General features: G+C 38.4%; 2 protein-coding genes across 10 annotated transcripts; both read right to left on the bottom strand.

Moving 5' to 3' along the window:
• Positions 1 to 1105: 1105 nt before the first annotated feature.
• On the bottom strand, positions 1106 to 5881 carry LOC131324610 (outer envelope pore protein 16-2, chloroplastic-like). 3 transcript variants are annotated; one of them, XM_058356640.1, is made up of 7 exons: positions 5451 to 5881; positions 4255 to 4306; positions 4082 to 4153; positions 3162 to 3193; positions 2978 to 3011; positions 2142 to 2209; positions 1106 to 1430 (listed from the first exon to the last, which is right to left on the bottom strand). In XM_058356640.1, exons 1-7 carry the CDS (start codon positions 5583 to 5585, stop codon positions 1287 to 1289), a joined length of 537 nt encoding a protein of 178 aa, XP_058212623.1. In that variant the 5' UTR covers positions 5586 to 5881; the 3' UTR covers positions 1106 to 1286. The 3 variants fall into 3 exon arrangements, with proteins under 3 accessions (XP_058212623.1, XP_058212624.1, XP_058212625.1); XM_058356641.1 differs by having other exon boundaries at positions 4082 to 4147; XM_058356642.1 differs by lacking the exon at positions 4082 to 4153.
• A 1328-nt stretch (positions 5882 to 7209) lies between these two features.
• On the bottom strand, positions 7210 to 26354 carry LOC131324609 (uncharacterized). 7 transcript variants are annotated; one of them, XM_058356634.1, is made up of 24 exons: positions 26041 to 26352; positions 24690 to 24770; positions 24487 to 24586; positions 24323 to 24407; positions 24147 to 24196; positions 21381 to 21460; positions 20666 to 20725; positions 18633 to 18732; positions 18443 to 18520; positions 17439 to 17506; positions 17190 to 17258; positions 17026 to 17103; positions 16796 to 16891; positions 15418 to 15488; positions 15150 to 15227; positions 14947 to 15040; positions 13580 to 13675; positions 10493 to 10707; positions 10291 to 10405; positions 9249 to 9380; positions 9051 to 9158; positions 8863 to 8972; positions 8668 to 8769; positions 7210 to 8144 (listed from the first exon to the last, which is right to left on the bottom strand). In XM_058356634.1, the coding sequence occupies exons 1-24, from the start codon at positions 26083 to 26085 to the stop codon at positions 7643 to 7645; spliced, it is 2613 nt and encodes an 870-aa protein (XP_058212617.1). In that variant the 5' UTR covers positions 26086 to 26352; the 3' UTR covers positions 7210 to 7642. The 7 variants fall into 7 exon arrangements, 5 of the variants coding, with proteins under 5 accessions (XP_058212617.1, XP_058212618.1, XP_058212621.1 ...); XM_058356635.1 differs by lacking the exon at positions 24690 to 24770; XM_058356638.1 differs by lacking the exons at positions 7210 to 8144; positions 8668 to 8769; positions 8863 to 8972; ... (2 more) ...; positions 10291 to 10405; positions 10493 to 10707 and adding an exon at positions 14536 to 14632 and having other exon boundaries at positions 13598 to 13675; positions 26041 to 26354.
• Positions 26355 to 26645: the final 291 nt, after the last annotated feature.

Raw genomic sequence — 26645 nt, 5'->3', positions numbered from 1 at the left:
TAATCAATTAAAAAGTGACATGAACTCCCAAAAGTGACAACTAAATTGGGACGGAGGCAATATTTGGTGATTCGAACACAGGAACAATATGCATAAAACTTTGTGACATTTGTGAAAACAAAATTTAAGTTATACCTTAACATTGTGCTCGAGATTACAAATTGTAGATTCAACTAGAAAAAATATAAACTTATGTAATCTAACTCTGAAATTATGATTAATCTGCGGAAGAAGCTGTGGTATCTTTTCCAAAAAGTTAAAAAAAATAAAAAGCTTTTGAACTTAATCAGAATCCAAATCGTCTCAAAAACTTGTCCGATTTACCGTTTTCAGATTTTAAGAATCTTAAAAGTTCAAAATATATTTTAAAGAACCTTTAACAAAAGCTAATGATTGAAAAGTTGCCTCCTAACTCAACTGGTAAATAAGCTAATAGGCACTTTATTTGGTGAAGGTTCAAATCTCAATCAACTCCCCTAAGAGAGTATAGATTAAGATTTTCTTGGATTAAAAAAAACTCACTAATGATTGCTTTTTGAGAACTTTGAAATTGTAAGATCTACTTCTAGGAAGGTGGAAAGTGCCTGAGACACGATCGTCTAAAAAATAAAAACAGATGTGCACCAACATATGTAGCCATCTAATGTGTGTCCAACGTGTGTAGCCATCCAATGTGTTTGAGCCATCATAAACACATATCCAATGTATGTGAACCATCCGATGTGAGTGAATCTACGAGCATCGTGTGAGATTACATCCATCGGACTTTTTGTCCAAATTTGTGCCCGGACGATATAGCACTGCTCTTTTCACAAAAATGTACATATTATGCAAGAAAAACTGACACCTTATAAACTCCGCGGCCCCCGCCCTAGATACATAACACCCTCGTAAACACCCAACCTTACCCTCACCAAAATCCCTGCTAAGAAACACTCGACATTATAAACACACAGTCACCCCTGTGCTACATAACATAGAAAACATAGACCCTTGCAATCGTTTGCTTTGACCCGTCAACTAGCATGCCTAGTCACTTGGAAACCTGATGCCTGGTGATCCTACCCCTCAGCATACGAGAGAGAGAGAGAGAGAGGGAGGGAGGGAGGAAACGGCATTAGGTGGCGTGCCACATTTATAACCAGATACTTTGATCCAAGTCAACATCCAAATGATTAGCCGACCACGGCAAAAGTCGCAACAAAATACCAAGTCCAATCTCTTAAATAAACCAGAGATGCTGTTAAAAGAAACAGGAAAGCAACTACATTCCTAGAGTGCCAAACTTAGAATATCCCAGCAAGGAGGTGGGCAGTAGTGGAGATGGCTGCGCCAGTAATAGCACTTTGCACCATCTGCTCATGGGAAGAATCATCTGTTGTAAGTGCTAGTGCCATCCCTGTGATTGCTCCTGCTACTGCACTATTTTTCTACACCCAAACAAAGCAATATGCTGTCATTAAAAAACCGTAAGCCCTCATGCATTGTTGTCCTGTAATAGAGCTATGCAATGCATTTTCAGCGCCAAATATACCCCTTCACATGGGACCAGGTCAATCCCAGGAATTTCAGCCATAGTATTGGACAAAAGTATTTTCCCGGGAAGAAACTTTTGTGCAATTTTGCGGCTAGAATTGCACAAAAACAGTAGGTACTTTTTCGGTACAAAAGATTTGACTCCTTCAGTGCAATTTTACGGCTAAAATTGCCCAGAAACAGAAGTACTTTTTTCAGCACAAGAGATTTGACTCTTTCACAAGTGGATTGGCCAGTTAGAATTTTCAACTGCTTCAGTTTCAATTTGCCTTCTCCCTACTGCACCTCATTCATCTGCTAACAATACAGATTATAAACCCTTTAAGGTAGTGTTAAATTCGCTTGAATGACCTTTCGAAGGGGAAAGACTCCCACTGGAATGGCATTCAACTAAATCGGTGGCTGAGAATCATATTGTGAAGTACATTTTTTCAGGTTAAAAGCGAACTAGATATCAGAATGACAAAAACCCATTCCATATCCACCTTCATTCTAGAGAACTAAACACTACCTTCGGTTTGCACATCTTGTGTGATGAAACTAACATCCTCTCCAAGCACAAGAAAAAAATAAAGTGGAAGGACAAATGGTCATCAGAACATTACCCAATCATGAGTTCCACGAGCCTCTGTTAGCCCATAGGTGAGACCAGAGTACATTCCAGCAGCCAATCCTAGAATTGAAAGAGTGGTCGTTAGCATTTTGCTGCATGTTGCTTTCATGATTTCATCAGTCACATGGTACATGATAACCAAATCTTGTGCAAGCACCAGATGGTCAGCAATCTATAACCTGCAATTCAACTACAAATCTATCTACTGCCATCACAAGGGAAAGCTAAATCCTTTCAATAACTGGTCAGAGTCTGTGCAAGCACCAGCTAAAGCCATCTACCACCCATGTTTTAGATGCCAACCTAAAAGCTATCATCGATTTGGATCTTGGATTGGTGAAGAGATTTGTGGAGAGGAAAGATAGCTATCATCGATTTGGATCTTGGATTGGTGAAGAGATTTGTGGAGAGGAAAGAAAAAACTAAGGGATTCTACATCTAGATGGAAAGAAATTGTGGTAGAATCCTTGCGTTTTCTTTTCACATCATGAATCACTCAGAATATCCCAAACCATAAGAAGTCTGCTGGGGAAAAGAGGTTCTTTCTATAGGTAAGCAGTCTGGACAAATCAAGTGTGGAATGTCCTCAGTATTTACTGCTTACTTCTAGAATTGGACCAAAACTCAATAGAAATTTAAAATAAAATGGTTAACACATAGATAGGTTTGTTGACGTTGAGCATGCTAGTTACAGTGAAAAATATAAATAGAGAGATCTGTCAAGCCATTCAAACTGCTATCCAAAGGTTTTGTCATCTAAGTTCTTCCAATGCATCTCCAAAAACAGACCAAACAAGGTAAAAAAGAACGACTAGTGAGTTGGCTTACCCCACTGCAGAGATTCTTTTCCGGTATTCTTCACCTGAAAACATTGTTACGAGCAGCAAAGAATTAGAAATAGAACTTAAATGAGCCAACTCGTGTCATGTCCAAAGAAAGGTGTGATGCGTGATGTGCTTTAACTTCCAGCCAATTACTTGAGAATGGAATATATCACTAGTTTGAATCTTACCAATGCTTCAAGAGACTTGCTGCTGGTTTCCCCTGCAAACCATTTACAAGAGCATCAAATAAGTGGCTAGTGGAATTTCTCAAACAAACTGAGATCAGCAGCACTCTTGTCTATGCATAAAGTAAGAATATAATGGAATGTAGCCAAAGAGTATGCCTCAGATGAAATTCATGCTTAATGCTCGTAAGAGTGGAAACTAACACACATATAATGCTAATATGCACCACTCTCTCAACAAAGATTGTTGCACAATACGGTTCATGACAACTCACAGAGATTACCAGCAGTATCCATCAACTCGTCATGTCACAGTTCCTTTAAAGGTTCCATTTGGATAGTTGTGGATATGGAATCAAACGATACATTGGACTCTAAGTCTCTAACAAAAGTATAAGGGTCTGTTTGGATAGCAATGGATTTGGAATCAAGGGATTTGATGTTCGTACAACTATTATCCTCAGTAAAACGTATAAAGTGTATGCAATAATTTCTTTTAGATAGTTATTTCAAATCCATCAACTAAAGCTCTCAAACCCAATATCAAAATCCCTATGTAAACTATCAACCCCAAATTTGAGCTACCTTATTGATTAATAAAATGAAAGCCCTCGGTTTTGCAATGCAGAGCTACCGTAAGCTTCCAAACGGATTCTTAAAGGCTCCGTTTGGATACTGGCGGATTTCAATTGAGCTGAATTTATGTTGAATTCGAACAGAACTATAAGAGGTTAGCTACAGTTAGCTTCGGTCAAAGATGAATTATGATTATACAGTATTATAGATATTTCGAAACCATCACAACAAAGCATTCCAAACTCGATATCAAAATGCAAATGTAAGCAGGAAAATCTAAATTTGACATATTCTCGTTGAATAAAAGATGTCCTATCCTATCATCTGAATAATGAAACTGCACATGCCTCTGAGGTCAGGGAATCGAGACTTCTTTCCATTTGAAATCTCCGACCGTACACTGCCATCCACCCCTGTACCTGATTTAGGAGCCATCATGCATACAATTTCTTTACTCGTTTATTCACACAATTAACAACCACCGATTAATTGAATCAAGACTAGAAAAGCACTGGTAGACCTTCAACTAGAGTGAAATAAGCCTCTCGCGACACTGCCTGGATTGCTCCTATCTGTTTGACAAAAGAGCTGATTATTAGATATATGAGATAAAGGAGGAGTGACTTTTGCAACCACGTAGATTAGATCCTCTCCAGTTAATCCATTTTCAACCGGAACGCCCTCCCAGATCCCCATTCCCATTTTCATTAGATAATCGAAATCAGAGAGCCGGCCCTCAGTTTTCTAAGGGCCTAAAGCGAAAATTAAAGATCGAGTCAAAAAGCGAAAATTAAAGATTGAGTCTTTTTGCTAGACTATTAAAAAGGGTACCAAAATAGGGGGGCCTTTCAAATTTCTGGTTCCTAAAAAGCGGCCGCCACTTCAGCTTTAGCTTAAAACCGGCTCTAATCGAAATCATTTAATATATACAGGTTTGTCGGCAACAAAAATCAAATCTGACATCGGTGGACATAATTTCGAAACAGCTTTTATATCTTGAGATGGAAAACATTATAACACTACGGCATTCGAACCCATTTAGCTTGTGATAAAAAAAAAATTGTAACTCTATCGAAATCTGTTATCCGACTTATATCAAGAACATAAATGTGTTCCTAGATATATCGAGCGCTTTCTGATGTTTTAATGTTCTCGATGAACTCATTAGCGTGGTTGATATTTTCGACAAACTTTTAAAAAATGAATGATTCCACTAGTACTTATTGAAGTAAGACCGAGAAGACCACAAATGGTCGAAACTAGACCAGTCCATTTGAGGTTCCAACATTCCTACTCCATATTTAACACATCTCTATGTGTGTATATATATTATATTATCAAGTTTTATATCTCGGTATCGGAAACTTAATGGTATCAGTCAGGTCTCGTTTTGCGAAGATTCTTATTTTTTAAATATTTATTTTTCGCTTTATAAAACAGTTTATTTTCTCACAATACATCACCTACTTTCCATTCCACTATTTAAAAAATAATTACGTAATTATTTTTTAAATAAAAAATAAATACTTATTTCTCTTATCTAACATCGTATTGCCAAATATCGGCTTGTATTGGACAATCTCACCCATATCTGAATACATAACGCTGCAAAATCCCGTTACTCAACGGCCAATACGGTTACAAAGCGGATAGTATATAAATATGCATGTGTGTATGTATAAATATGCGTGTGTGTGGATGTATGTATGTACATACTCCGGCTGCTTTGACGAAGCTTTCGGCGATGCGGTTGAGGAGAGGGTGGCCGAAGTCGAAGAGTCCCCCCTTGTCGAAGCTACGAAGCTCATCCAACAGTGTCCTTGTCTCCATATGGTTGTTAAGAGAGCTCATCTCTTCCTCTCTTCTTCGGTTTCAAATTTCTTCTTTTTTTCCCTGGAGTGAGAGAACCGCAAACAGCAATGGCGGTAGTTCCAATGCAAGGCTAGAGAGAGAGAGAGAGAGAGAGAGAGAGAATGAGAATAGGATCTAGGGAGTGCAGTTAGTTATTATGAATGAAGAAGAATGTAGTGGAAGGAGATGGAGAGCGGGACACGTGGAAGGGAAGCAGTGTGCTTACGTGACTAAACTAGAATTCTGGTTTCGTGGCGACTTTCTAGAGCTGTCCCCTCTATCTCTCTCTCTCTCTCTCTCTCTCTCCCACGTAGTCATCGCTTGTTGGTTGAATTAAATACCCCGACTTCCAAGATCATCTCTGTCGACACCCCTCCTATCCTCATGTGCCAGGGGGCCATGAGTAATTTTGAAATACAATTCTGAACACGACTGCATACGAAACGCAACTGGATATGAAACCATTTGATCTATATGAGTTCACGTGTACTGAACGGTTTCTAACATGATGTATGTGAGTTCATACATATCAAACGGTTCTTGACATTGCTGTGTTTTAAAATTGTGTGCATACCATCAGTCAAAAATTTATTATTTCCTCTTGGACAAATGCCATGTGATACATAATACATGATTTTCAACAGGTAAATACTACAGGACTCATGACTTTTGTGTTTCGATAAATTAGGCAACAAAATGTCATGATGTAGTTTGTGTGTGTATGATAGGTGTGGAGCATTGCTCCAAAAGCATTCAATAATCTCCCGATGCTAGAGTGCAATTTGTTTGTACTTCAAATTAAGATGTTTTAATTCTATAAATATCAATCTACTTTCACAAGTATATAATATATATGCATCTATATACCTTGCATAGAAATTAATGAGTATAATGTTGACCCCAAATTTTAAATGAGTGAACATAATTTCACTGCCGCAATATGGATGAGAGCCTGGGAGGTACAAATCAAGTGAAAATATATGTGGAAAGAAACATACCTACTGCGAGCCATTTATACTCAAATAGAGCACATTATTTTCCAAAACATTTTTTCCCTGCAGTTTAATTAACTTATTATAACTCAATTTTTTAGCCATATAGATCGTCGATCGATATATTTGTCTGATGAACGTTCAAACTCTCTTGAGTTCCAAAGATGATCAGTTCTGATCAGATCATCAAATTCAAAGTTGGATGACCCAGAAAAAGAAAGGTATAGATGTGTAGAAAACCATCCTTCCTGATAGAACATGGCCCAGAACATAGAGACCAACATACAAAGAGGGATCGATTCAAAAGAAACAAGTAAACCACCACATTCTGATGCTGTCAATCTCTCAATGTACAATGCATTACAGCCTTTGGTGCCATGACAAACTAGAATCACAGCAAGCTTTCTTTGAGTTTTGCTCTAATGCATTACAATATACACTTATATCGTAACCTTCGGGGAGATAATACACAGCTGTTTATAAATTTCTCTTTTTCCTAACAAGTCCAAGCTGTATGGAACTAATAATACATTAAGAGAAAAACTGGCCTCAAACCGATTCCCCGAACCTACCTCACAGTTACAAACAACACCCACCGCAGCGAAAAGTAAGAAGGGAAAATGAAGGGAAGCTGTACAGGTCACCGCTGGCGCTCTATCTATGAAATACTCTATAAAATACAGTTCACATATAACTATGTAAGAGAGTGGAAGCACAAATTAGACAGATAACAAAAGGAAAATTGGGAAAAGGAAAAATAATGCTAATGAACGTTTTACAGCAGCAACAAATACTTGTAGCTCAAAGCATCGGAAAGACTGAAACAAGGTGAAGTCTGCGCCCATAGTCCGAGAGTGAATATCTCCCTGCAGCTTTAATGGTACTGTACAATTTCCTCTCCCACCATTTTTTAGGCTGGTGCTGTAAACCAGCCATCTTCATCTTCTCGGTTACACTCTTTGCTCTTTTTTCTTCAAGGAAGAAACGCTGACTGCGGACTAGAACATGCATTTGCCAATTGTAACCAATGATCAATTGCTTTGCCAGAAATAAGTCTAAACAAACTTATGAACCATTAACCGTCATTTCTGGTGTGGAGCTTGGTGGTATTAATGAGCAGTCCTCTCCATTCAGCGGTCTATTGTCCGGATTATTATGGAAGCTATCAGAGCAGCTTCTGGAACCAGTGGATTCTTTATCTTTATGATTCGGTTCATGGGAACTTGTAACCCTTATATCAGAACAGTTCACAGAACCATTCTCTGAGGGTTTCTCCTCCACTGAGCTATTCTTCAAGTCTGCTGTTTTTTTACTGGGCAATACTGCCTGACTTAGAGTTGAGCACAAAGCAGCAAATACACCGTCTTTTGACTTGGAGTGTTTACCGATCCGTTGCTTCTTTATCATCAGCTCAGGCTCCTCCTTAGGACCCAACTTCCGTTTCAGCCTGAACGACTCAACCGTTGCCTCATCTCCTTCAGAAATTTCTGATTGTTTCCTGGGCGGTGGCTTGTAGTCTTCATCATCCTCGTCAAAATCATAATCAACAAGCCCACCAGACCTTGGACTACAAAATTGCCAATGAACAAATTAGAGCATACATTACACAAGTAGACAAACACAAGGAATGTGAATCCCAATGATCAGGACAAGATTTTAGAAGTTTTTCAAAACTCTTCCTTTTAGCAATAATTTGTGCACCTTGTTGAGCCCGTATATTATTTCCTAGTCGCCAGATTCCAGGAGTTGACTCAAATCTAAAAAACTGGTTCGCATTTTGTTTACTTGATTACCAAGTATTGCCTCATTTGATACCTATTGGAATTAAAACAACTTCTATTACAAATTTTGATGTTTTATTCTACAATAGAGTTTCTCTCATTGCCAAGTATTGTCTTAATGGTTGCACGTGGATTCCAGTATAAATCTCGTTTGCTAGAAATGCTAGCTTTCATGTATATTCCGCTGTATTAAGTGGGGTGAAATCATAACAAGGAGTATAAATTATAAACAATAACATTTTCCAAAAACAGAAACTCCTAAAATCCTGTCCTGCCTCACACTATCTCAAGGAGAGACTATTTGAGTACCTTAATGATGGGCGGCTTGGAGTGGACCCATTGGATAAAACAGGCTGAGATTGTACGCTTACGGGACGGGACATGGATACAGAAGCAGAATCTTCTTCATCACTGATCAAACACATCCCCATTCAGTGGCTTCTGACTAAAATGTTTGAAGGCAAAGACAACTCTAAGATAATTGACAAAATAGTAAAAACTCGCCTGTCTTCATTGAAGTAGTCTTCCTCTTCTTTCTCCAAGGCACGCTCATCTATCCGTTTTCTAGACTCCAACACATTAATGGGACTTTTTGTTTCAGAGTTCTCCAGTGACTGCAAACGAACTAATTAAGCAAAGAGCTAAACGATAGAGGGAAAACAAAAAAAACGAGAATCGCATAAGATCAATACCTGATCATATTTAACTTTCAGAAAGTCAATAGCGGGTAGGCTCTCAAATTTAACCAACTGATTCCAGAATGTATCAACTAAATACTTTAGTAGCATCTTCAAGTTCTCCTGCATGAAACAAAATCATCAGCAGATTATCCTTCTCTGATGTAGCAATTTAGTAGTAAATACATCAGAGGTTTTAAGAGAGAGGATCACCGTCCGGATGTACTCGAAAAGCTCTAGAACAACAGAGTTCAACAGGTTATAACGGTCCCCATTGGAAACAAAAGCCTCTATAATTGGTTTCAAAAGGTTGTTCCTCACAATGTGGTTCATCAGGTGTTCATCCTGCACAATGACATATACAATTATCTTGAAACTGAACACTTCGCCGTAAATACATGTACAAGCACCAGCCACGAGCTCATGTTTTTTGTGCTAGTGGTGGTAGATTTTTGGTTGGGGTTTAAGTTCCAGTCTGGGTAAGACAATTACAATTTGGCAACTTGTGAAAAGGATATCCAAGGGAAGAACAACTTCTATCAATTTTAAATACAGGGAACATGACAAAACAACACTAGATTCCAAAGCAAAACTAGAGAGCCAACTTAGGGAGACATAACAAGTATATTTTCTTCCAAAAATATTCAATGAGATCATTGAGATGCAACAAAATATTTCAGCCAGCCAGTCCTCGGGTAATGCAACAAAATATCAGCAGCTATTTCGTACCTTTACCCCTGGATAATCTTAATAGCTCCGTTCGTTTCCAAAAAAACCTCGGCAAGATGAAGAGAATTTTCTGGATATAGTTCATGTTCCAGAAAAGTTGGTTGAGTATCAATATCTTCAACTTCTCTCCAACCAAGATATGGTACCTACCTCAACACTGTACCCTCCCCTCGAAAAGAAAATGAAACTGAATCAACAACCTATCTAAAGCTTAGACACTATCCTTTTCATACTTAATAGAGCATTCCAGCCTTCTTAAACTCTCTCTTCATGAAGCCTAATCTATAGATGATCGAAGTTAAACAGCACAATCCCTACATGAACCAAAGTTTTCAAAGATGAAAACTCAGCAAGTCACCCCAAACTTGCTAAAATTCTAAGAAACATTCACGGACATCACCCAGCAAAACAATGCCAAGTAAGGCGCTACAACTCATGATAGATCCATGTATAAAATAGGAATGCACCATGAAAAGATAAACATCAGCTGTCCATTTCCTTCAAGTGTCAGAAGAAAACCACTTACACTGCGCGAAATAAGAGTCCGCAAAAATCGAACAGCAGCAACTACAAGATACTTTTCCTTTCTACGAGTCAAGGTCAACACTTTATATATCACATCATTAAGAAGAAAGTTACACCTACAGGAGGAAACAATGAATTAGAATATAACTGTCATCGATGGAAGATCAAATTAAATGACCATAGAAACAGAACCAAAAGATTACTTTATTCTATATGGATGGTGCAAAACACAAAAGCACAGCAGTTCACATATGTTCAGTAGTATTTCAGGCTTCGTAGGGATCATTCCAGCGCTTCCATTGGAGTCTGCAGATTTGCTGACTGATTGGCCAATGCAGGTAGGAGAGCATGATGATGTTATAACCTCAATTAGTTGATCCAAGTGCTTCTCGTAGAAAATCTCAATTATAGTCTCTCTCTGCAATAGAAATTAAATAAATTAGAAAACATAACTGAAGACATGATCAAACCCTCAATGTTCCACTGATGAGATTGAATAGGCCTTCAAAGAACGAAAGGGTAAACAATTCATAAAAAGTTTGTCATCGTAAGGATTTTTTATACTTTTCGCAGTATACATTCATTTACCAAAGAATCCTATGTCAAGATGCCTGGACATATAAACTCAAAACCGCCTTGCTTAAAAAATGCAAAAACATACACTATAGCTCCAAAAGATTCACATATCTGGAAGCTCAAAACAAAGATTGCTGTGTCCACATAAACCTTAATTTCAGGAAACAATGTACATTCCATCTCCGAACCTATTCCACCAGGCGGTACATCTCAAATAAGTGTTAGATGTATTTGATGCATACCAACATGTACCACAGGTGAAGGAATATCCTAACATTGCCCAACACTTCTAAGTGTGCGGCAAATAAATTTAGGAAACAGAGAAAATTTCGAGAACTAGTTTCTTGTAGCCGGTAAGATGAACTTCACACACCCACTACTTTTTATCAAGAATCCTTCTCGTGTTGCAACTCCCCATATGGTTGGCGAAGCAAAAAAAAAACCTTTGTTGAATGAAAAGGTATCTTCCAGTTTCTCATGTGAATGCCAATACATTAAGCCCTTCGTGTATTGTAGCGAAAATGAAAAAACTGTACTGGAACATATGTGAAGCACCACACTATATAATCAAATATATCAAATTTCAAGATATAGATTAAAATTTCCTAGACCGTAAAAACTAGTATTTAATTAAGTATGTCCTACATACTGGTAATTATGAAATCCCCATCTCTCAGCATTTGTAACCAAACCGTAATACCAGTGAGGTACCTTGGTGTCCACTAGACGTGAAGCCATTGATTGTGAAGTCCTGAAAGAATTCTCAAACAGGATTCAAAGGTGGACAGGCAAGATTCTCTCTTGTGGAGGAAGAGTTCAGCTGATTCTTTCTGTTCTATCAAGTTTCCAAATCTACTGGAGCCCCGCTTTTATTCTACCCACCAGAGTCATCAAGGAAGTATAGAGTTCTCACTTCTCTCATCGCCTTACTATGGCCAGGAAGTAAGCTGAAGCATCACAAAGCTAAAGTCGGCTGGCAGCATGTTGTGTCCAAAGAAGGAAGGTTGGGTTTTAGAAAAATGAAGGAACAGAACAAAGCAACTATTATGAGATGTCTACGGGCCATTAGCTTAAAGCAAACACTGGCGCTTAAATAAATCCATACCTACGCAATTAAGGGACAATGCTTGTGGAACATGATCCTACCTAATGATGCCTCATGGACTCTTAAGGAAGTTATTCAGCCAACAAAGTCTGGACAGCCTCTGATTCAATAGAGGGTAGATAATGGTGAATCTACACTGCTACAGACTGAAAACTGGTATCCTCTTGGCCCTCTAATAAAAAGTTTGGGGAAAGAGTGGTGCATAATTTGGGGAGATCGCATCAAGCAAGGTCTCTTCCATTATCCATTAGGGAGCGGACGGAGATGGCCCAAAAACAGATTGTAAGTCAAGAAATAGTAGCCCAAAACCTCTTGGGGTTTAGCCCTGATACTTCAAGAAATGATTCTGTTTGGTGGTTAAGTCATGCTAGAGGGGTGTAAAGGGAAGAAAACATAAGAGTACGCAATAACCTTTCTGTGGGTTCTGCTTATAATTCTGCAAAACTACGCGGGTTTTCAACGACATTCCTGCTGATGACTCCACGAGATAGCACTTCGGGCTTTGTCTGGGATCAACTTCTATCCATACTCTATTTGTAAGATTTTTGAGGGTCCTGCAATGCGCCAAAAACATTTCTTTATGTCCTCATCAATCAACACGAGATAGTTTCCCACAACATGACCTTCCAAAGAGTTGGCAAACTCTAGGGTTTCCTATGTGAAGGCAGCTTAGAACTAAAGAAGCAAGGTAATAGTCGGATTTGGCATGTTGTCATATGGTTAGGGAAGAATGTGCCAAGGTGGTGTTTCATTCTCTGGTGAGCAGTGCAAGGGAGGCTGAACCCTGGGACAGGCATGCTGATGTTAGCTGTTTGAAAACTGTTGTGGCCAATAAGGTACAGGGATGGCCCTTGAGATTGCAAGTGGGATGGTTCATTCCAAATGTCAAAGGGAACCGCTTCAAAAATCTTATCATGAAGAGCTCTTTGGCTGCTGCCGTCCATTGCTTCTGGAGGGAGAGGAACTTGAGGATTTTGAAGAACAAAGCTCTGTGTGCTGAGCAAGTTACTCACAAAGTTGTATCAGCTGTGAGGGATGTCTTATGTACAAGAAAGAATATTAAAGCTTCTCAAAGGAATAAGGAGCTATGTGCTCAATAGAAGCTCCCAAGAATAGTATTGACGGATGAAGATCATCATGAAGGTTAATCCTGACTGATCTGGTGTATAGCTCCAGGTGTTTTTCTATGATGAGTAGCCACAGACATTGCTCTTAGGAGCTGGTTGTTTGACTTTATAAGTTTTTTGCAGGGTTTGGTTTCCTGAGGTGTTTGGATGGTTGTCTGGGGTATGCCCCTCAGATTTGTGTATTCTGGTTAGGGCTTTAACAACTTTCGCACTCTATTTAAAGAACAAAAAAGAAGAAGAAGAAGAAGAAGCTATGAATACCAAGTTTGTAAAGGTTCCACAATGTCATGATCAACACTAACGGGTGGAAGGCTATGCACATGGCACCCAGTTCAAAAGCAAAAGATATCTAACATGGGCACATAATATATCCATTACCCATCATTTATTCTGCATGACAATAGAAGATATTTCAACATTTATGCACGAAGTCCCAAAATAATGGCAGTATAAGAACTCAAAATCTTGGATAACCAAGGCACCTGTGATCCTGATGCATAAGAATCCAGAAGGCTTCTGAGAATTTCAAGAAATTGGCAATGCATGTCATCCCCAAAATCTGTTATCATACCTTTGACCTACAAATACATGACATTGAGATCTTTCAGTGAATAGCATAGGAGGAGAGATGGGGGGGGGGGGGGGGGGGGGGGGGGGGGGGGGGGGGGGGGGTGGGTGGGTGGGGGGGGCGGCGCGGGGGGGCGGCAAAGGAATAAGCACAAAACATTTAGATAAACAAAGAGGCTAATAATTTTGCAAGAGAACAGGATACCAAAAGTGAAATTCCTAGGATAGAGTAATAAAATAACTAAACTAGAACAGGTACAAGAAACAAATCCTAGTAATAAGAAACGGAACAATACACAGTGGTAACAAAAGGATCACCCATGTCTGAATAAAAGCCCTAATCATCTCTTATGCAGACTCTGATAGATGATGCACCTGGGTCTGATGTCTCAGCGTATATGATGCAGCACTAGCTTGAAGACTTCTTGGCAGACCACATGCTTGAAACCAATCCTAACTGGGAACTACCAAAAGAGAATGCTTCTTTCGCAATCTTCCACATAGACACTAGTACCACGGCCATTGTAACTCAAACCAAGTGTCTGAACTCTTGAATTCTCAAATCACTCACCAAAACATCCACGAGAGTTGACTTACAGAAACTAAATTACATGGACCTAGTTTGAACCAGAGTTCTTCCACACAAACGCATCTATGCAACAGAAAATACAATATGCAGAGCCAGTTCTCAAGACATAATATTTGAATCAAGTGGTTAATGATCTAGATTAAAAATCTAAGTGGCTATCAACAATTCCATATGTGTCCCTGTAAAACTGGAAAACATGCCTTCACCAAGTCCACAAGCTTCAACCACACACATGTAAAGCTGGTTCATGCTTTTTATTGAGAAAAGCCGAAAACTGAATACCAGAAAGGAATTGCAATGTGTCAAGAAATTGCATTTCGACCCCTGGTCAATGAATTGAACACCTCTTTGACACTTGACATCCAATTGCTTCAAAACACTTGTTAAACCTCACAAGATTAGAAATTTTTTTAATGAGCATTTCATAAGAACATCATACTTGTAACCAAACTGCAGAAAATCATATGGGGTATTAGAAGTTAAACGAGTAAACTAGTAGATATATCAAATCACATGCTTTAATTATTGAAACGCGAAAATAGCATATCATGTCTTGATTACTTTACAGCTACATCAAGGAGGTACGTCTAAATCTATGGGGATGAAGAACCAATTCCTTAAAAGACCCAAGCACACTCAAACCTGCAAAAAGCCAAAAGAAAGCAAATGACTAAGGGTAAAAGACGTACTTACCAGAAGTCCGAGCAGGGGGATCCCTTCCTGCCGAGTGACATAAGAGCGCAAAAGACTTGGATCCTGATTAAGGAAGAGAATAAGGATGTCTGTCCTGCACCCATCAGAATGACTTATCATTCGGACAAATATCATTGGGCAAGAAAAAAGAGTAACGCACCGATACACAGAATACTAAAGCATGAAATCATCCAAGTCATTACCCAATCAATACAAGCTTTTTATCCTGATTCTGTAAAACATCACCAATGATGCTGAATATCCCTTCAGTAACTAGATCCCTACAGGCATTTTCACACGTCGACAAAATAAGATTGCAGATAATGCACAATCAAAGATCCACACTCAATGAAAGATAACGGTGGCCACAATACTACAATTCTACAACTATATTGGACCTCCACTTTTGAAAGTTAAATAAACAAACTAAAGCACATCCATGCCACAATATTTGATATATGTAACTCGTACCTAAATAACCGGTGTTGCTGGACCATCTGCAAACTCTTGCTTAGACTACAAAACTCATGCAAGAAGAGTACCTATACTCAAGAAGAAGGCAACAATATCAATTGATATGGAGCTATATAATCAGGAAATTAAAAATTACTCTCCATCCAAGGTTGAAAATTCTATGAAACCTAAGGTTGCTAGACCAACACAAGTTACTCATATAATTCAGATCCACACAAGAGAGTCATTCTTCAACTAACACCAACTTTGTCATTCTTCTTGAGTAAATACCACATTCTCAATAAACCAAACAAAAAATCATTATTACATAACAACTCTTTCAGGTGAATACGTCAACCCAGATATTCTAATGGAGATTTAAGGGTTCCTGAGACATCTACACTCCAACTATTTGACACCAAATATTCTGAAGAAAAAATGTCCAAAAAAAGAGCAAGACAACAACTGTCAATGCAAACTAGCACAATCATAGATCTACAAAAAGTGAAGGAAAAACCTCTTTCATGTTTAACTGGACCGTTTATTTTTCAAGGGGCTGGAAATACTACCACATGTTAAACTAAGTACCAACTACGTTAACTGTGGTGGTATCACTAGCCCCATCAAAGATTCCACCTCCAGAAGGTGTCGAGTTTGAGTCACGCCAGAGATGAAGCAAACCCAGTCCCCAAGGCTAGGGCCTCCCCATGGAACAAAAAGGAAATTAGTGCAGGGCTCTTTGTTCCATTTGTTAAATGAAATCAACACGCTACGCTTATTGATTATTTTCTAGAGATGTAGGCAGGATGTTTCATTTACATTATGGGCATTCTTGTATAATGGGTCTGCACACGAGTTACTCCCATCTTTTCGACCCAGCTTAATAAACAATCAGTACGCTATGAGAAACAAGTACTAAAAACCAAATGAGAGAATCACTGGGGAATCAAACATCTACAATTAGGAAACAAGACAAAAATAGAATCATCTACACAGAGAAAATAAATACAGCAAATAAACAAACCAAGGACACTTAAAAGCTCAGTTCACTATCTTACTGCACAAGTTTGTTCTCTTATTCCCGAATAAGTTTGGGTATCCCCTACAATCTTCTCTCTGATCCTCTACTATTAGAGCCTATGAAGGGGAACACAGTAAATATCTGAATTTTGGCCCAAAAAAATAACCAGCAATTGAGTGCGGGAAAAAACACCGTAAAGGACTCAACTGACGATAGCATAGAAGACTTTCAAATCAAGGAAATAGAAATGGTTGAGAAATGAAAGCGCTAATAATACAGAAACTCCAGAAAAATAAATACACAGAACTAAGAAAACGTCTAACCAATTTACATGGCAAATACAGCTGCTAAAAGCCAAGTAAAGATGAGAATTACCAAATTTTTCTTCGACTCCATGGAAGTGGTAGACGACCTTAACCTTGCAAACAATTCCTGAATAAATGTGCTGTCGTCTTTCAACAAAGATACAACCTACACGGAAATAACACAATCAAGGTTGGGACAACCACCTTTTGGTAACATAAGCTAACTTTACGCCACACACACACACACAGTGCAACCAACAAAGGCTTAATTGTAGTAGAATTCAAATTCAAACAACTCACAAGGGCATTATTTGAATGGATTATGGAATTGAGATTAGCAATAGTTGCATCATCCAGGGCTCTAGGCAAAATGACGTCCTAGTAGAAAGCAAGAAACCAGATAAGTCAACTCTATAAGCAACTAGAAGCAAGAAATAAATAACGTGAGCATTGAAGAGCTTTACCTTCAAATAGCCAACTCTATATGTCTGGTGTATCTTTGACAGAACCACCGGATCTTTAATTGGTATAGCCTACAAAACCAAAGACAGAAATCAAATAAAGAAGCAAGAAGCAAAATTCCAAAACCCAAAGAGTGGGCTTGTCAGTGTCATTCAGAACATCCTTCTTACAACCACCAACCCAAATCCGAAAAACATGAGGTATGCAAGCACAAATACTAAAAAAGAAAATAAGTATGGAATTATCGCTACCTCCTTAAAGACCACATGCTCGTTCAGAAAACTGCGATGATGTTGGACATGAGGTATATTCGGATCATCTGCAGGCCAGAAGTAATTCGTCAACCAAAGGAGTAGGAATACAGGAGAGCGAATTATAAACGTTACAGAAGATCCCTCTCCCTCCCTCCCTCCCCAGTGAAAGAAAGTAAATTGTGTTAGGGAAGAGAGGGAGAAAAAAAAAGGCCGGGGGGGGAGAGCTGCAAAGAGGTAGAAATGGCCATAATTGTGGACTTTGCAAGAGAAGTAGGCAAGGGTTTGGTTCTGTTCACAATTACAGAAATAAACAACTGCAATAAAAAAAGGTAATTCTACTTTTTAAACACTAAAAATGATATGCATACAGCGTTAAGGGCAACTCAAGGAGAGATCCTTGAATATGAAAAACCTTGAGGGAGGTCTCCGAGTTCATCCCTTTCTCTGAAGAGGAATCAGAAAAAGGAAGTTCCCTTGCATTCAACCAAACACACCACGACTCACAATTTCATCAACATATATCTAGTCACTAGTAAGACATTAGGGTCAGGCGCAAGAGTATAGTAAACAACAAAAGAGATTCATGATCTACCGCAAACTACAACAAGAGACTATATAACACACTAGAGACAATATATCAAAAGTTAAATCTAAGTTATGCACATCGTAACAACTTCGTGCCAGGCAACTTTGCCCAAGTTGAAAGAGAACTTGGGCAGTCAGTATCAAGGTAAGACAACATTAATCAAATTGCCAACAATAGAAATCAAGGTAAGACAACAATAGCCAAAACTGCAAACAGGAGTCTTCTAGATAATAATTTCTCTTAAGTAATGAACCTCAAATGGAAGAACTACGTCAGCCAAAATGCAAAATCATCCAAAGCAACATAACTAGGATATTTTTCGGTGAGAGCAGTTGGAATTTAAACTTTGTTAATCATTGAGGGTAATACAGAACATAACCAAACTATCGTTCAGACAAACAGCTATGCAACTTACATTCCAGAGACCCAATTATATCCATGATCAGTTCATCCCCAAATATTTTCTCAAATATCGGCAGGCTATTGAGTAAAACTGCATGTTAACATAAAGATACATCAATTTGAAAGAAATACGTGGGAGAAAAAAGTAATCATTAGGACACAAATCAGAAAAAAATTGAATTGACGTAAAATGGAGTACTAACTGATCCCTCTGACAATTTTGAATATCACGTGAAGACCATCAACATTTTCCAAGTCTTCGCAGACTCTAAACACATCCATCAGCTTCCTGAAAAAATCTTGCTGCACAGAAAATAAATCCAACAAGCTTGGTAAAAAATTATAAGAGCGGACCTTCGAGTAGAAAAAAAAATATGACAGAAGAAACAAAAGAAACTCCAAAACACAAACAAATAAAGGTAAAGGCTTAAAATTTGTGTACAGAAATAGTAAAGAACACTAGTATCTGTTTGCCTTCAGCGATTGAACTTTACACAATAAAGGTGTCTATATTGAGATTAGCACACTTATCTCTGATTTTCCTAGGGGAGATGTGCACAAAATCATTACATGAAATTCAAAACTTTTGCCAGATTCCTGCCCACTTAACTAAACAAAGATGTTCACAATTGTTGACAAAAAAGTGTGGTGAAATTTGAACATGCTCAGAATTCAGAAAAACTCTTATAGCAAGCTAACTTTTTTTGTTGTCAGCCCCAGATTATTGAATATTTTAACATCTTTAGAGGTTCAAGACCTTTTTCAGGACCATAAAGTCAACTCCCAATCAATAAAATTGGGAGGAGTCCTAATGATCCTTCCCACTTTTGACTGCCACCAAGCATAGGAATAAACTAACATTTGCTTCTTCCTTTTTAATATATATATATATAGATAGATAGATGACAGAAGAAGTGAAGAACAACAAAGAATAAAGGAAAACAAGTAGTCCACCAAAAAGGAAACCAAATGATAATAAAGTAACACAACTACATATCACACAACTCTCCAGTCACCAGATACCACAAATAGGGTGGTCCCTTTGAAAGCGCGAGAAACAGAAGCCTACAAAGAGGCCAAATAGCATAATTTGACCCATAAACCCTTGATGACTTCAACATCCTCCTCAAAGATTCTCGTGTTCTTAAAATCAAATCACCTAAAAAATTGCACAAGCTGTACTCTTCAACAAAGGTTTGCTGTCCTAGTAATGCTGAATCATATAAAGTCAATCGCCCTCATTTGCACGCAACTGAAAGGAATCACCCACTCATTCTTCAAAAGATGCACTAGCCTCCCCAAAATAACCAAGGCAGTGGCCAAATGCAAAACCAAATACTATTCAGTATTTTCCTCACCAAGACGCACCACAATGGATGTAACTAGGAATGAAGTCTCCTAATCTACGATAGGCCAATTGATGGATCATTTAAGGGGACGTAGTCAAATCCCCGACTTTAAGTGGCACATGTGCATTCCATGCAAATTTGTAAGGAACTAAGGATTAAAAAAATGGTAAATTTGGACCCTAAAGCTTATGAAAAATGATATAGAAGACAAACCCAGAAGAATGAATGGTCCAAACATATTCATAAATGCCATCAAATTACGAATAGCTTAAAAATGCATCACAACAAAGCAAGTTCATTGGTCTCTGTTTTGAGATTTACAAAAAAAAAAAAAAAAAGAGGCTCCATAGTCCATGCAATTGGATATGAATAAGACAAGACCTTAGAAGCTATGGAAACATTACAGTGAAAGATAATAGATACAATCGAGGAAGTAAATGAGTGGAAAAAGTTATCCCCCTCCACACATTTTCATGAAAACAGATATAACTCCCATTTCCCACAAGACAGGCAACGTGTGATATATAATGACGCAATCCATGGGATCCAATTTCCATGGGGACCGGGAACTTCCCCAATCAACATGAGTATGCCTGAATTCCATGCTTGCTCCTACTGAGTACCCTGCCCATTGTCCCGAATTCTAAACTTCTACTGAGAGCATATCTCTAGCACTCAATAACAAAACTCTATAACCACATGCCGGGCAAAATCACATTTCACTCCACAATATGACCCACAGGAAAAAACCAAATGGCTCTTTTTGATCACTACCCACCCACAAAAATTCCACATCATTTTCTGTTTGTCGTGGATCACTTAAAGCAAACACATTTTCCAGAATATTTTAAGGTCTAACACGATGCAAAAAGTCATACAAAACTTACATCATGCAATATGAGTTCTGTTATCCGCATCTGATCAGCAATGCCACTCTCAACAACGGTCTGCAAGACAAAACAGAGATGAAACTTGTAAATTATCACATGTGAACGCAAGTATTTCACATGCAAATACACTACAGAAAGCAAAGTGACAGCAGAAGCATGCTAAAAATAACTTTTCTGTCAGAGAAAAAAGATTTCCGCATGGAGCAAAAACAGAAGATCAAACATTGAATAAGAAACATGATAGTGTATAGTGCTATCTTGCACCACCACCATCACAGAGTGGTCAAGACCGCTGACGATTAAGGAAAAGCCAAAGACTTAGATTATATAAGATTAATATAAAGCAATTGCGCTGCTATCATTAATGGACAAAACAAGGACAACAATTGGAGGTTGCCAGATCAATTGGGAGACGTATGTAACAGGAGGGAAGAAAGGGAATGACACCCCTAAAGAATGGAACAAGACCACCATGAATAGCCACTTCTGTTAAGTTATTGTCATTACAAAAAATCTCACCAGAAACATGGGCCAAATGGTAACCTGGAAAAATTCAGCTAACTTGAAAAAAAAAACTCCATTAATAATAACAGGCATTTCGCTATAAAAGAATGTTAACTCAATCCAGTAGAGTAAAAAGCAACAACAAAAACAATAATAATATTATACGTTATAACAAATCAAAACAAAGGCATCAGTTCAGAATTCAAACCTTCAGGATTAAAGGAAGGGTAGACAGCTCAACTGCAGGCAACTCCCTTAATTCATTGTTGCCACCATGATAACTATCATCTGCAGAAGAAACAAGATCAAGTCAACAATTAGCAGACTTATGAACGACAGAAGCATTTTCATAAACCAGAGAACAAAGATCTGAAGGGCAAAGGCTCCGTTCGGTGATGATGAACTTATTTTAAGGTGATTAGTAAAGATACTGAAAAAACTAAGTTAGGAACATGTTTGGCGATGGTTGCTTAAGAAGTATTGAGATAGGAAAAACAACTGAATTACCACTCTTTCCTACAAGCGTGTAACACAATCTCATAATAGGAGCGTCACAATGTAAAACTTTTGATAACCCTTGGCCACACAAACGCAAGTAAATCCCTACACTAAAGAGACAGCCACAACAGAGAGAGCCTCGTGTGAAGAGAGCCCACAAAATAAACAATGGTCAATCACCCAGTGTCCAAGCCTTAATTAGTATCTCAACCCATTATCCTAAAGAAAATCATACATTCCACCATATCTTTAATAGCAGATTGGTCACAGCTCCAACAAAAATGAAACCACGCATTTCAAGATCCCAAAATGCTGAATCTCTTCTCCATCATCATTTGCCAGGCCTCTTCATCGAGGAGAGCCTACCGGTCTCCTTATAGTCAAGTACAAAGTCGACATGAATACACTTCAATAAGGATGTAGTCTGCCACTAATGCTCTCTTATTCATTGTAGGTCAGAGAATCAAAAGAGATGCAATTTGCAAATCATCATCCCAACACCAAGAGCCATAAAGAATCACCCTATCACCCCCTCCCACTTGAAAGGAAGCAAACTGGAAGAAATCCCCCAAACCTAATACACTACATTACAAAACACCATTCAAAGCGATGTAGCAAAGCACCTCACCACTCACCTATAGTCTTATTTGTTTTCCACTTACGTGCATATCTCCACAAACAATCCCCAAAAAGAAGTCAGTGAAGATCGTCAGACTTCCAACTCTGAATATCACTTCCTTTACAGGCCAACAAACAGTATCCAATTTGCAAGATGGTACATGAACTATTCCCTACCCTAGTACACAATCAAGCTGCAATTTTACCAGTCTATTAGCAGAGGAAACTGGAGAGACGGGTAATGACATGAAGTATGTTGGAAGACTGGCTAACGTATCCTTCAGGCTGTAATAACGAAATGAAGAGAGCTAAATGGAGGAGACAAGATCGGATAAGTGCAACCAGAGATCCAACTGATACAGACTGATTAGAAGATCAAGCAGAATGCATGAGCATTTGCAGATATCTCTTGTTATTCTATTGTCTGTGTTACCCACCGTACGAAGCAGATTGAAGGCCATTTAGAGAAGGTTCAAGATCATACCCAGGTGGGGAAAGGAGAAGAGGAGGTAGGTAGGTAGTTGACGTAGTGAAATAAGCTCAAGTGGATTCAGATGATTATGCAGATGAAACCATCTGCTAAGCCCTCTAGTCAAACCCATCCAAGCCGCCTTACCCAGAGATCCACACAGCAGATTTATAGCTTCTATACCTGGGTGACCAGTGGCATATGCAGTAGCTCCAGATAGATACCCCGATCCCGATGCACCCCAACCACATGACCAAGACTCATACAGAGTTCCCCCATATGATCACAGTAGAGATTCATACCGCGCACGTGATTGAAATGATACTAGAATACCTACCTATAACCCTGCCCTCTTAGCTTTGTCATTCAAATCCTGAAACAATTTTCAACTATTTAGATAATACTGAAACCAACCAAGCAGGGCCTGCCCAAGGTATATGGTGGCCCTAGGCCAAATAATCAAATGGGGCCTCAAATTTTTTCACAATTACAATATAATAAGAAATAATTTCTATATATATAAATATTAGACCACATTTCACACAAAAGATGCTTTGATTCGGTGGTTTGGATGTTTCCTTGGGTTCTCTTTGACACAAGTTCAAAGCCCAGCAGCAAAAAATTCTCCCAAAAGGCTGTTTTTTAACAAATAAAAGCTTAAAAAAGAAGTGTTAGAGCGGGGACTCGAACCCAGCCACCGCACGTGGACTGTGACTCAACTTACCAGCGAACCGAACAAGCTTGTACAGTTTTTGTTGCGAACAAGAAATATATTTAACTACTCCTAAAGGAGGCCCCTCTGTTTGGCCAAAATTTTGGACCCAGGCCCAGGCCTTGCCCTTGGGCCGGCCCTGCAACCAAGACACTGGCACATGCACATAATTGAAGAGGAATCCCATGAGAAGTGCATTTATAACCCAATTCACAAACAAACAAACAAAATTAAGATGGCACAAGTGTTGAGCATCTTGGATCACCAAGAGAGTTTTAAGCTCCCTGTATAGAAGCAACAAGGTCAGTTGTCGCAATTAGCAAGCTAAGCAAATTCAAGTTCCAATCCAACCCAATTATTTCTTCTTTTTTCATCATGCCAAGAATTGTATTGTTTCGACTACCCAAATAGCTGAATTACATTTAAACCCAAGCTGTAACAGCAACATAAAGGGTCCCAACAATTTTGGCAAAATAGCAAACATAATAGACCACCTGAACAATTCAACTTGCTAAATGGGTAACTCAAAATCCCATCCAACACCACCAACAAATAAATTAATCAGGCATGAGACAAAATCCTAACTTCCTACAAGTTCAATATCTGAAACTCAGGAAAGGACAAGTAAAATGGAATATGAGAATAAGAGTTTAAGAGTGGAACATAGCAACACTTACTGCTAAGAGTATTAAAGTTCAGATTTCTTTGGACACTACCAATTTGATCCCTACATCAAAAAATATATCCCATTCAGCAACAATGAGATAATAATAATTAGGCAATAACAAAGAATAAAGGCAAGAACTATAGAGCAATGGAATTAAATGTTAAGAAAGATATAAGTAGAAATTACCATATGTAAGAGCACCCTGTAGGCTCCTGAAAGCTCAGAGCCAGTTCGGTTGAATATTCTGGATCTCTCCAAGAGATTATTGTATCTGGAATGAAGGTTACCTTAAGCAACAAACTGCAGAAAATGAATAAATACAAAACCCAATGCGAAAGCTAAAAAAATACCTTCTTGCTTTCTATAAATATCGTCTGAACTGATCCGGTGCATAAGTAATGTTTCATTGTCTTCTTCATCAACAACAAACAAACCCAATTCTTCGGATCGCTGTGATGTGGCATTTGTTCGTAAAGAAAACCAGTAAGTATATTGACAATTGTTTTCACACACCACCTTTGACCACAAATTTAGATCATAAAAACTTACACACCTCCAAATAATCAACAGTAACATGCCCAGTTCCCTGGTCATCCCACTTCCCATCATCACTTAGACGGTAGACTTTAACACGCTGAAATAAAATTCAAAATAAAGCTGGATATGCGAAGCATTTTCATGTGTGTGGAAGAATTCTCAGATTAAAAAAGAAAAAAGGACGACAGCGTCACACTAATAAGCCGACATATATAACAGAAACTCACCACTGAAAGATAAAACATATATTGGAAAAATAGACGGTCAGAGTTCTAACCGTCTATTTCTCTCAAGACAAACATTTTTTTACGAAGTACTTACCAATGCTCGATTAACTTAATTTATTGAATGGATGATTTTACATTGGGGCTGAAAAAATGCTTGCCCAGATCACCAAAATGGGATCGTAGTGCCCTCGTTTGCATCACACGACATGAGGATCGCCCAAATGAGAGAATTCTGGTCCGCACTTTTAGGACACTAAATAGACTCTCCAAAGTCTAAAGTCCAAACCCTTAAATACTATAGCTACAAAATAACCAATATATGGCGGACTTTTCCAATTCATTCCTAGGGCCACATCCCATCAAATGTTACACCCAACAATTCTCCTTTTAAAAAGAACTATAATTACAAGTACCAATCACTTCAATTTACATGTACTGCCACCATAAAGCATTGCCATGCAACACTTCCAAGCCGGAGCACAGCCACTCTGATAAGACACAAACCCCCCATTCGCCATCACACTGATGATTGTAACGCAACAAGTCCATCTTATTCCACAGTTCAGCAAACAGAAACATCTCAAATAACAACATACTATGAACTATTCAACCTGAAACGTGCAACATAAATGGGATTTGTCTTCTGAACCCCGAAAAACAGGGAAAGTTACTAGTTCAATAAACTGTAATTGCACCAAACCCAAAAAAGGAGAATCAAACCCAAGTCGTAACGCACTGATTCCATCTTATTCCACAATTTAGCAAACAGAAACATTTCGAAATAAAAACATACAACGAAATATTCCACCAACGATTGGACCAATAAAGAAACGTCAAACATGAAAGGGATTTTTCTTCTGAAACCCGAAAAACAGGGAAAAGTTTTAAGCAACCCTAGTTCAATAAACTGCAATTGCACCTAATCCCAAGAAAGAGAGGCAAACCCTAGTCGTAAAGTTACAATTCTTTCTCACAGCATCAAAATCAAGTTAATAAACAAACCATGTAATAAACCAAATAAATTGAAGTCTGTAACTGAGAATTACAATCCACAAAAACAGTGAAAAAGGCCCAACCCAAGTAACCCACACTGAATCCAATTCTAGGGCGAAAACTTAGTAAAAAAGTTATGCGACTGACCTGAAGCGAAGTGTTTTCCATGGGTAACTTGTCTTGCGCACCCATCGCACCTCCGTTTTTTACCGTATCGATTCTCGGAGTACAGAGACTAGAGAAACTGAATTGAAATTGGGTGGAGTGAGTGGGATTAAGATTTGGGAGGAGTAGGAGAGAGAAAAATGGAGGAGAGATAAGAAAAAGAGGTTTAATTTCGGATGTCTGAGTAATCAATTTGAAACCCTAAACCACCATTGACGTCGTAGTGCGTTCGCTGCTCGCTCTCTCTCTCTCTCTCTCTCTCCCTCTTTCTGTCTGCTTTTTATTCGTTTTTGCGAGAAGTGTTATTGTGCCCGACCCTTGAAAATAGTGGTCGAGGAAATTGTACTAATGCCCCCGTTGTACTTTCGAAACCACGAAAGCACCCCTTTAGTTTCTGAAGTTAAGACTGACAGCCAAGTTAACACTGCATAATGGAATTTAACTGAAAAGTTAAAACCCCTTGGTTTACACATTAATTTCTTTTTTCTCCCATCCTTCTTTTCTTCTCCTTATATGGTGTTTCACTTTTAAAAAAAATACTTTTTTTCAAACGAAGGTAATTTTAAACTTAAATATAATAAAAATAA

Source organism: Rhododendron vialii, chromosome 4a (genome assembly GCF_030253575.1).
Source record: "Rhododendron vialii isolate Sample 1 chromosome 4a, ASM3025357v1".
Taxonomy (NCBI): domain Eukaryota; kingdom Viridiplantae; phylum Streptophyta; class Magnoliopsida; order Ericales; family Ericaceae; genus Rhododendron; species Rhododendron vialii.
Note: the sequence above shows the minus strand (reverse complement) of the source record. Positions and strands in the feature narration are given on the sequence as shown.

Excerpts from the sequence above, each read along its gene's own strand:
- LOC131324610 (XM_058356640.1), bottom strand. The coding sequence starts at position 5,585 with ATGAGCTCTCTTAACAACCATATGGAGACAAGGACACTGTTGGATGAG. Across the intron at positions 4,307-5,450 it reads GCTTCGTCAAAGCAGCCGGA|ATAGGAGCAATCCAGGCAGT; the intron begins GTATGTACATAC and ends TTTGTCAAACAG. Across the intron at positions 2,210-2,977 it reads AAAAGAATCTCTGCAGTGGG|GATTGGCTGCTGGAATGTAC; the intron begins GTAAGCCAACTC and ends TTTCAATTCTAG.
- LOC131324609 (XM_058356634.1), bottom strand. The coding sequence starts at position 26,085 with ATGGGTGCGCAAGACAAGTTACCCATGGAAAACACTTCGCTTCAG. Across the intron at positions 21,461-24,146 it reads GAACTTTAATACTCTTAGCA|ATGATAGTTATCATGGTGGC; the intron begins GTAAGTGTTGCT and ends TTTCTTCTGCAG. Across the intron at positions 20,726-21,380 it reads CCCTTCCTTTAATCCTGAAG|ACCGTTGTTGAGAGTGGCAT; the intron begins GTTTGAATTCTG and ends TTTGTCTTGCAG.